This window comes from Patiria miniata, unplaced genomic scaffold (assembly GCF_015706575.1).
Source record: "Patiria miniata isolate m_02_andy unplaced genomic scaffold, ASM1570657v1 HiC_scaffold_24, whole genome shotgun sequence".
Classification (NCBI taxonomy): domain Eukaryota; kingdom Metazoa; phylum Echinodermata; class Asteroidea; order Valvatida; family Asterinidae; genus Patiria; species Patiria miniata.
In genome coordinates this window covers 9,870,175-9,881,788 of record NW_024037063.1, presented here as the reverse complement: position 1 = coordinate 9,881,788, position 11,614 = coordinate 9,870,175, and the positions used below count along the sequence as shown (strand labels likewise).

The 11,614-nt window shown below is 40.3% G+C and overlaps 1 protein-coding gene across 1 annotated transcript; it reads left to right on the top strand.

The window, feature by feature from the left end:
- Positions 1 to 8,198: 8,198 nt before the first annotated feature.
- On the top strand, positions 8,199 to 8,780 carry LOC119731910. Its single transcript, XM_038205195.1, has one exon. The coding sequence runs from the start codon at positions 8,199 to 8,201 to the stop codon at positions 8,487 to 8,489; it is 291 nt and encodes a 96-aa protein (XP_038061123.1). The 3' UTR covers positions 8,490 to 8,780.
- Positions 8,781 to 11,614: the final 2,834 nt, after the last annotated feature.

Below are 11,614 nucleotides of genomic sequence, written 5' to 3'. Positions count from 1 at the left end.
TTCCAATACCGTAGTTAACCTTTCCTCCTCATCCATATCTGACGCTGAACATAAACGTCTCTTCAAGGGTTTTAACTTTTGTTTCACTCTCCGTTCTGTGAATCAGCCAGAGCTCAGCCAAGATCTAACGGAATACTACCGTGGAATTCGTCTCATTGAGTTTTTTTCTTGATTCCGACCCATGTAACCAAGAACCCCTCTGTGTAAAAAGTATACCTTACTCCCCCAAAATCGTGCTCCATCATTTTAGACTTGATATATCTTCAAGTTGTCAGTTCACAAGTCACTTTTTTTGGTTCTTATGTGTATACGATGGGAAACGATTAGTAAATGTTCAAGTAAACATGTACAGTTCACTTTGGCAGTATGTGTACCCATTTGAATAGGACATGGCCTGTACTTCAGTACAAACAATTATTGCATTTAATATATGTGATATAGTTTTGAATTTGAAAATAATGTTATACATAGGGAGCACGAATGAAATCAGTGACCCTTAGAGTTCAAGTATGAATTACTATTGTGATATACGTCTACAAGCAAAAACAAAGGAACTAACTACTGGGTGGACCGAAAGCTACTGGACAGTAGAGAGGTCGTAGGTTCGTAGATATGAATTCCCAATATAGGGCAACTAACCACCACCTCATTCCAATACCGTAGTTAACCTTTCCTCCTCAACCATATCTGCAATGGCGTATCCGAGGGGCGGGCGGATTTTTAATTTTTTTTGGGTGAAAGAATTTTTTTCAGTAGGTATTTCCATAAATGGTTGGAGAGTTCTGACATCCACCACAAAAAAGGAAACCAGCTCCAAAACCAATGCGCCGTGAAAATCGGCATGCATAATAATGGTCTATTTTTAAGAGCGCCCCCATTTGGAAAATGGATACCAGTCCCCCCCCAGCTTTTGATTTTACGAAGGCCAAGTGTATCCACATTTTACGGTGCTGTTTCGTTATTGAATTTACGTTTGCTTCGGCCGGGCCGACATGAATCTCTGCCCATGGCTGTAGGCCTTTTAAACATTGCATTGCTCTTATACAGTTATAGGCCTAATATCATTATTGGTCTATGTTCTGTGTTTTATTTATCATTCATTCAAAGGCGATAGGCATGTAGGCCTAGCCTGTACGAAACCACAGGCAAAACCCATCCACATTACATGGTTGTTGAGCGGCCTCTACGATACTTTTATGATGGTACGAATGTACATATTACCATGAATAATGGTCTATTTTTAAGAGCAACCCCATTTGGAAAATGGATACCAGTCCCCCCCCCCAGCTTTTTGATTTTACGAAGGCCAAGTGTCCGGACAAGAAAACATGTCTACATTTTGGCGCGTATGAGCGGTTGCCCCCGTGGCATCAAAATGTGGATACGCTACTGCATATCTGATGCTAAACATAAATCTCTCACCAAAAGGGTATCAAATTTTAGCAATACATGTACTACGAACACGTCAATCTTGATAATCTACAATTGTTTAATAGTCGTCAGGTTCGTTGTTGTTGTTGTTTTGTTTTGTTTTTTTGTTTTTGGGAGGGGGGGGGGAGCGTGTTCGGGATGGCCCTCACTCCGGCCCTTTGTTTTAGTATTATTGTATCATGTTAACCCGGGGAAGCGGAACGGGGGAGGGGCAGGTTTTCCCAGGCCAACAAAAGTGCCCCTCTTGCGGTTATATATGTGCCCCCCTACCCGAATTGAAAACAAAACTGCCCCTCACACACAAACATGACAGCCCAATTATGATCGCCCTAAAAATAAAATGGTTTCCTCTATTGTAAATCAAAACTGCCCCTTGAAAGCACAAATACCCCTCTCGCAATAATAAAATTGTGCCCCTCCCGAGATGGAAAATTGGCCACCCAAAAAACAACAGTGGTGTTCTCGCGATAACTTCTCGAGATGTAAAACTGCCCCTCGAAAACACAACTGTATTAGTGGCCCGCTTACCACATCAAACTTGTGCCTCTATCGTGAAAAACTGACCTTTTAAATTAATAGTGCTCCTCCTGACACGAATAATATGGTCACTGAGCAGGCCATCAATAGCAACAGTGCCCCTCTCACGATGAGAACAATGGTCTCTCTACATAACCAGTCAAATTCACGCCGAATGCCCAAGGGATGATCGAAAAAAAAAAAAACCCATTTTTTTTAGTGACGTCACAAAAAAGCAGCCAATACGTACAGCTCCATCTTTTGCTTAAAATAATATTAAAATGGTCAAAAATGCCTCAGATGGCACCACAGTGCCGCAGAATCCATTTTTTTTCGAGGCCCCTATTTGGGGGACCAAATTTTTTAGGCCCCCCCCCAAAAAAAATAAAATACACCTCAAATTGTGTTCTGGAGAAGCCGAAGGGCTCTCAATCTCACACCGACGGAAGGTGCCCCTTTTTTCCTGGATAAGTGACACTTTTGGTGTTGCCCCCCAGTTTGAAAAGCGTTCCGCCACCCCTGATATTGTTAACTCACAACTAGGTTCATTATTATCTCATTTAAAAAAAAATAAATATATGATGATTAAGCGCAGTTTAATCAGGTTTATGGACGCGCGGACACCTCGAGATTTTTTGAGAAGATCCCTTATGTGGTTGTTTACGATTACGTCACACGCTGAACACGTGAATAACCGGCGGTAATTGGTGGAAAGTTCTTCCCTGTACATGTAAATAGCACGCAATAGTTTGGCGTCGCGTGACTCGCGTCATTCTCGATTCCACCTCTGACCGGAGAAAAGGCAAATGTTTTGCCCACGAAACTTAAGGTGTTTTTACAAAAATGTACAACCGTCCTGCTGTGTCCTGCTGTATTCTTTTCTCCCCTGTGGTTCATCCCGGCTTGGATAGCGCCAAGATTGGTGGAATTCGAGGTGAGGAATTTCCAATAACAGCCCGCATTTTGGGGCAATTTTTTGTTCAGTGCCAAGGTGCTGTTTCGTTATTGAATTTACGTTTGCTTCGGCCGGGCCGCCGACCGGCTGGCTAGTTGAAACACGGCACGGCACAAGATTCGTTTTGAACTACGTGTTGACATGAATCTCTGCCCATGGCTGTAGGCCTTTTAAACATTGCATTGCTCTTATACAGTTATAGGCCTAATATCATTATTGGTCTATGTTCAGTGTTTGATTAAGGGAATAACAGTATGAGGAGCCGGTCTTCACTGCGTGATAATGACCGGGTGTGGGGGTGACCGCTGTTAATGGACCGAGACGGAGTCGAGGTCCATTAACAGCGGTCACCCCCACACCCGGTCATTATCACGCAGTGCAGACCGGATCCTCACACTGTTATTCCCATTAATAAATACCTTTATAACGAAATAAACAGTTAAAATGCTCCTATTTTGTGACTTTTTTCCGACGATATTTCCAGACTTTTTTGTGTTCATGTTCATGGGCCATATTTTAGCTTAACAGCTATAACGACGTAAACTCAACAGAAACTGCTGCCGTAGCGAAACAAATTACAACAATGTTTTCCTATCTTTACCTGATGGAGGAAGCTGAAATCTCGTTTACACATTCCTTGTGTCCGGAATTACACAGATGCTTGGTTTAGGAAAGGTAAATATGTCGGTGGGTGAAGTGTTTCAAAGAAAATAAATCGTAGATCTACGCTTTCGTCGTAAACATCCTTAGTATATACTGCACTGCTGTACGATGTCGTTTCAAAACTTCCTTACGCGCGCGCACGCACGCATCCCTAGCAACTGTGTTGCGTACGCGCGCGTCAGTCTCACGCGATGGGGGTTGAGCGCATGTGCAGTGCTCAATTGCTAAAAGCTACCGCAGGACTGTTACTATATTTTGACCAATCATTGGCTTGAATGGGGCTGAACGGGGCTTGATCAATGCTGGTTCAGGGGCCATTTATTCGCTTGATCTTTGAAGCCGGTCCATCATCACCGTTAATGACCGGCCACGTGATCGAGTCTCGACCAATAAGAAACCATCAACTCTCCAAGGTATTTATTAATTATCATTCATTCAAAGGCGATATGCATGTACGCCTAGCCTGTACGAAACCACAGGCAAAACCCATCCACATTACATGGTTGTTGAGCAGCCTCTTCGATACTTTTATGATGGTACGAATGTACATATTACCATGAATTTCCAGAATTTGTCGAGCAGTTCGATAGTTCAGTTGGTAAGGTTGTGATTTTGTACCGCAAGGGATCCTCGCGGCATGGGTTCGAATCACCATTTTTGCTTGAATATTTTTTCTTTTCTAATCTGAGGTTTTGGAGGATATTTTTTTAAGGGAAATAAAGTCCGAATTTCATTACGTTCAAATTAAATTCTTTCTTTCTAATTCGATATTTTTTTCCAAGTTTTTAACAGAAGTAGAATCCATGGTCTGGCCATGGGCACCACCCACGACAGGGGTCTGCGGCTTCTTGAGGACGCACACTTCCATGAGTTGACCATCTGCAACACTTTTCAAGATCGAAAGCTCATCGGCATGGAAAACAGGCACTCTCCGGATGGAAATACACCCAACATGATTGACTATTATCATGATTATAAACATATTTCAGGGCAGCATAAATGGTGCCAACAAACCAACAACACCGAAACCTTTCCTGGAGCCAATATTGGCAGTGATCATTACCTATAATGACTGCACTGTCCCTCCTATATGAAAACAAAATCGAAAAGAAACGAAATACCAGAGTGAGGTGTGACCTTGAAAAGCTCAGGGACAGCTACATCCTTGATTTATTTTATGCCGCTATTAGCCACAGAGATGGAACATGAGGAGTTTCACAGAAAGGTCCAAGAAACCTGCAAGAAGCAGCCAGCAAAGTATAACGGCAAACAGAAACCTTTAGTAACACGTCGCATAACTTCAGAAATATCAAGACAACGAGGCCTATATTCATCAATACCTTTTCGGTCATAATGTCAAAACAAGTCCAAAAATTAACGATTTTGTTTGACAATTTTACGTCATGTTTTGTGAAACACCCATCCAGCCATGTTTATGATATGTGCCTTTCACGCCCGTAGTGCTTAAAAATATCCTGAAACTTTCAACTTCTAAGATTTTTGGTCATATCGGTATGTATATAGCATAATCATGGACAATGAACGCTCAGATTGAAAAGGATATCAGACTGCTTTTGAGCCGAATTGCTACAGCAGACTACTCCGAATCCATCACACGTCACAGACATCCAATGCCCAAGTCAGAGAGTTGGTCTCCTCACAATCACAAGAAAGAGAAACGTATGGCTCGGTCACATCATCACAATCAAGGAGACAGAGGACCTCATAAGAAAAATCGCGGAAAATCGATGGAAAAACTGGATGGAAATAACTCGTCAATCGTGATCGGTGATCATATCTTCGTGTGTTGTGTCCAAGTTAACATTTTATATCATGGTTGAAACGCTGGAAATTCTACAATTCCAGTGACGAAGTGGACTGCTGGATTCTGGGTTTTCCATTATCCTGACTTATTTTTTTATGTAAGCATTGATTTTTTTTCAACCTCTTCAATTTGTTAATCTGCAAAGAAATCTTTTGCAAGATGCAGATGCCAGAAGTTAAGCTTCTCTTTACCATAGGCTGCGTGTATGTTCTTTGGCGGTGCAAATACTCAAACAACTGTGATTGGGTGTCAAGCATTCATATGCATGTTGTTGTTGTGGTTGTTGTTGTTTTTTCAGAACAATCTACGCACATTTGGAATAAAAAAAAAACATGTTGATGACCCTCAAAAACTACCCTCAACTTTGTTCCAAGTTGGGTATGATCTTGCTGCGCCATGTTGGAAAATCATAAATAATTATAGTGCTTACCATAAACATGTCAAATCTTCGGACTCAGTAGCATCAAGGCGTGTGTTGCATTCAGGGAATATTTACCAATATGGTCTTTTTGCTGGTAGATCACGAACCTTAAACGCAAAAGAAAGAAATGAACAATGGCAGAAGCAAAACTTAAAGTTAAGTTTTGGTTGGTTTAGAGACACCCAAGATGGAACTGAAGCTGCCACGTCCACCAATCCAATGACCATTTGACCAACCTCGTTCCCAGGGTGTCGAGCAGTACGCTCCCACAACTACCTGCCATGTAAGCAGATTTCACAAAATGAAACAAAACGTACGTTTAGACATGTCTTTTCTTCAAGTAGTCGCCTTAAATCTATGAATAAATAATCATAATATATTATAATATACAAAATAAAAAGCTTTTGTTTTAAATCCTGGTAAATGGCGCATTGATATACATAAAAAGTAGGCTATGCAGTTTACACAAATACATCTTGGTTTTCCGTAATATGCTCCAAAGTCCACACTGAAGTACGAGCTTTTGTTTGGTCTTATCTGCCATGCGTGGGGCAAAGATCGGTCTACAAAGCCGACGAGTCCTTATCACATGACGCGATTTCAAGTGTTTACAACTTTTTTGTTCTTAGCCCTGCAGCTTTTCAATGAAACTTTATTCACCTTTGATCCCTTAGTTTACACTGACGTGTATGCATAGGCCTACACGGCTGCAGTACGGCAATGGTACATTGAGTCACTTATATATACATGTATATCTAGTGATATATTTATGTCGGCAATATGAGAAAGTATACTATGCAATTTTAGGAAGAAATACAGGTTTTCACCCTAAAACTGGCACTATGTCTGGACCGATTCATTTAAGGCATTTCACATTTCACTTTAGTAGGAAACATTTGATAGCATGTCGGACAGCCACATCAAATTGTATACTGCAAAAAAAAGTACAAATCTAAATTATATCTTTCAACTGTTACTTCCTGCACAAAGCGCTGCTTTCACCAAGAGTCTAAGACGAAAACTAAAGGCGAGCAACACGTTTAAGACTCATATTTAATTTCTTTTACAGGTTCATTAGTTTATTGCTTAAAATTCATAATGCAGCCAAAAGCTGAACGAAGTTACATTGACATTTAGAAATCAGACACAAATATATGCATATTATATGAACTAATAAAACTTGCATTTACAAACAGTCCATTAGTTTGTGTTAGTTATAAAAGTTTAAAAGGGACACATGTATGTCCACAAAAAACGCAAAATGGTGTAATCATGCGCCCCCACTTTCCCGCGCAGAGAGGATAACATCACTTGGGAACCTTTTAAAACATAACACATATTGACACAAATTTAAGATACTGGAAACAGATTGAAATACATGAATATGTAAAAATCACTCGGTCTAAAGTGTTCATTTTGAAGCATGATTAACAAAGTCAATGAAAAAAAATAATCATTTAAATATATAAAACACCAGACTGTTTGCCTCCTGTGTTCCTGTGTGGAAGTGAGATTGTAAAAGATTTATTACGAAAATAATTAAGCTACAATGTGACCGACTTCTTTTGCCATACCAACTCCTTTTGATATATATTTGTCTCCAGATGCATGCAATCTTTTTTTGACAGGGCACCCCTTTTAGCTGTACTATGTTCTACCCTTCTTTCTGCTGTACCATGTTCAGCTGTACCTTGTCCTACCCTATATCCCCGTCCATTCCCGCCTCTCATGTTACTTGATTTTGTGTTCAAACTCTAGTCGTGTGCAAAACTTTGGCTCGGTTAATTGTACATGACTCTTGACAACCAACCCCCTACCGTTTTAGTACCATCCATAAGTCCTTCCCTATTTGTACTATAACCTTACCTCAACCCCTTTACATGCTTACCTTTGCCCCGCCCCTTTGGCATAAGCTTTTGCTTAATGTTGACCGGGAAGGGATCTGGGCAAGGATGGATTACTAGGGGCGATTAAACACTAGTTTAAACCTAGGTTTCCAATCGATATTTCAATTTTACCGAGCTAGAGAGCTGTTTTGCCGAGCATCCGTCTCGATCTTCTTATATTAAAGATCCAAAAGAAACGACCCACTTTATAATGTACCTGCTACGATGCAAAGGTCAGCTATCTTCAAAATTCATTTCAACCCCAATTAGCTTGTTCACGCTAAATTCTCGCCTGTTGAAATCAATAAGTGTGCAACTTAAGTGGAACCGGGTTCCATTAAACACTGATAGGCAAAGTATTGGGAAAGGCAGCAAAAAACGGTTGTCTAGAAGTAAAATAATAAATTTAATGAGAAAAAATAAACTTTTGCTGTAAATAAGAAACATTGTATTTATGCCATGAGGCCAAATTTCGTCAATGCAATAATTTTGTGAAACAGAATGTTAACTTTTTCTCGGAGGAACAACATTCGAGTCATTGGTCTTCCTCAGCAAAAGAACGAGGACTGTCTGTCCCTAGCTAAAAAGCTGCTCCAGGACAAATTCTCCATGGAGGATGTCAAGCTGGAACGGGCTCTTCGCGATGGGCCTAAACTTGACGGCAAGCCTCAACATCTGCTGATCAAGTTAAACTGTTACCAAGACAAGATCAAGGTCCTTCAGCAACAGCGTAAGGTCCTGTCCAATGACCCCTACTACTGCGTGGAGGATCTTACCAAGATCGACCTCTAAGAGAAGAGGAAATGGTCCTCCCAAGCGTCCGTAGCTTACAAGGAGGGTAAGAAATACCGCTTCGCTGTTGGTAAGTGGAGGGGCACTGGTGGCACTATGGCTCACTTCTACCACTAAATCTGCATGGCTGCTGACATCCATCTACCATCCATCTACTAGATTGCTGTGCATGATTTGCTTGCAAGTTAATAATTATATTTGTTTGTTAACATTTTTCTAATTAAAGTCAAGCTAGCTTATAATTTGATAAATTGTTGATACATTGTGTACTTTTGCTCTGTTTGCTTCAGTTTTTTCTTGCTTTTGTTGTTGTTTCCAGTTTTTGTCATATTGAATTTGTTTTTACCTGAATTTGTTTTGGTTTTTTTTTGCTAAATTACTTGGATTTTTTTTGTTTTATCTGCTTTATATATTTATAGTCCCGTATGAATTCTACTCCCTTACAGTCGCATACGTTTATACTATTACATTGACTTTTTTTTCTCTCTCTCTTATTGAATTTGTTTGTCCTTGTGTTCTTGTTGTTTTGTTAATGGGATATTTCACCACCTAGAACATAGTGAAAATAATACTCCCCAGGGTGCATGTTATGATATGGATAGTGACTGTTTCAATAATTTAGATGTAGCTGGAGACGATTGTTTTCTGTTTTTTACATGAATTCCAGGAGTCTCTGTAGACATTTCCACGACATTCAAGATTACCTGTCCACTCTGACTCGTCCCTTGTCCATCTATGGATTTACAAAGACATGGTTCAGGGAATGTCCTCCTCTATACATTACAATGCCTGATTACAAACTTGTGCATTCATCTCGCTCAAATAAGATTGGAGGGGGAGCGGCCATGTTCATCCATTGTTCTCTGAGATTCCATATTCGAGATGATCTTATGCCACCTTCTGATGACTATGAGTGTGTGTTCATCGAAATTGATCGCAACTGTGCCCGTAATTTGATTGTTGGAAATGTCTACAGAGCTCCTGGAACAAACCTCGATAACTTCCAACGATCTTTAGATTCTTGTCTTAATTCCATTTCTTCGGAGAGGAAACTGTGCTACGTGATGGGAGATTTCAATCTGGATCTCCTGAGATACTCAGAGCATCTGCCCACAGACGATTTTGTAAATACATTTCTGTCTTATGGTTTTCGCTCCCTGATTGATCGACCTACTCGTGTAACCCCTCATAGCTCCACCCGCATTGGCACGATACTAACAAACAACGATCAAAGTGATATTATTGCAGGTATACTCAGCGCAGACATCTCCGATCATTTACCTTAGTTTCAAATTACTCCTTGCTTTTCTCTCGATTCCCACTCTGTATCCAGGACCTACACCACTAGAGATATCAATAATAGCAATCTTTGCTCTTTTACTGCAGGTATCGCGTCCATGGACTGGTCAGAGGTTTTTCAGTGCCAACAGGCTAATTTTGCCTATGATATTTTCATGAACCATTTTCTTGATTCATATAATTATCATTTTCCATTTATAACCAAAAGGTCAGGTGATAAAAAGACCAAGCCACCTTGGATCACCAATGCCATCATCAATTCCTGCAACCACAAAAATAGGTTGTACAGGCGATTCTTAAGGAATCCATCAACGACCAATGAACGTTTTTACAAGAATTATCGTAATCGCCTAACAGCCATTATTCGTCTCGCAAAGACAAAATATTACACCAGCAAGTTTGATCAGTGCGAAAATGATATTAAAAGCACCTGGCGAGAGATAAATAAAATCCTTGGTAAAGGCAAAAATATAGGTCTTCCAAAGAATTGTTCAGATGGACAACAAGTGTTCTCCAATCTCGCTGACATTGCCAACTCATTTAATTCCTACTTTACTAATATTGGCACTACACTTGCTAACAAAATTCCACCCACTAACTCACAATTCAATGATTATCGTCACGAACCTAACTCTTCTTCTTTTTTTCTTAGCCCGACCACTTTCGCTGAAATCGTTGAAATCGGCAAATCACTCAGAAGTGACACCAGCTGCGGGTTTGATGACATTCGTTCCTCTATTGTTAAATCGGTCATTACGTATATAGCTGAACCTCTTGCTTACATATTCAATCTGTCTCTATCCTCCGCTTCTGTCCCTTCGAACCTGAAGATTGCCAAAGTTACACCTGTGTACAAATCTGGCAATTCTGAGGACATTCATAACTATCGTCCTATTTCTGTTCTACTGTCCTCTAAAATTCTTGAGCGAATTGTTTATAATCGTTTGGCGAAATTTCTGTCTCGCTCCAACATTCTTTTCAATCAGCAATTCGGCTTCCGCCCACAACATTCCACGGACATGGCTCTGATTCATCTTACTGACATTATTTCTAGTTCTTTATCCAACAAATTTTCAACCGCAGGTATCTTCATCGACCTTTCTAAGGCATTTGACACAATCGATCACGGCATTCTTCTTTCCAAACTCAACTACTATGGAATTAGAGGACATACTCTTGACTGGTTTGAGAGCTACCTGACAGGCAGACAGCAATTTACTGTGGTCCATAAAACATCTTCCAGCCGAAGCGACATTACGCATGGAGTACCTCAAGGGTCCATACTTGGCCCCCTTCTCTTTCTGCTGTATATTAATGATCTGAATAATTCTTCTTCTTCACTTTCTTTTCTGTTGTTCACAGACGACACCACTATCATCTATTCTAATCCTAATTTTGAATCTCTAATACATATCCTCATTGCAGAACTTATCAAGGTGTCCTCGTGGTTTAAAGCCAACAAACTGTCTCTGAATGCAAGCAAAACAAAATGTTTGTTCTTTCATAAAGCCAGTTCTTCTCCCGATTCTTTTCCATCCATTTACATCGATGGTACGCCAATATCGGTCGCTCACAGTATCAAATTCTTAGGTGTTGTGATTAATGACCACCTTACCTGAAGTGACCACATTTCCACAATTACCAAAATCGTTTCCCGCAATACAGGTGTTCTTTCCAAGCTTCGCACCTTTCTTCCATCAACAACTCTTTTCACTCTTTACAATACACACATTCTTCCGTATCTTAATTACTGTAATATTGTGTGGGCACGATCCAGTACTAACCAACTCCACTCCCTTATTGTCATGCAGAAGCGGGCCATCAGA

What these genes read in the sequence shown, in the direction of transcription:
- LOC119731910 (XM_038205195.1), top strand. Translation starts at nt 8,199, where the DNA reads ATGTTAACTTTTTCTCGGAGGAACAACATTCGAGTCATTGGTCTTCCT.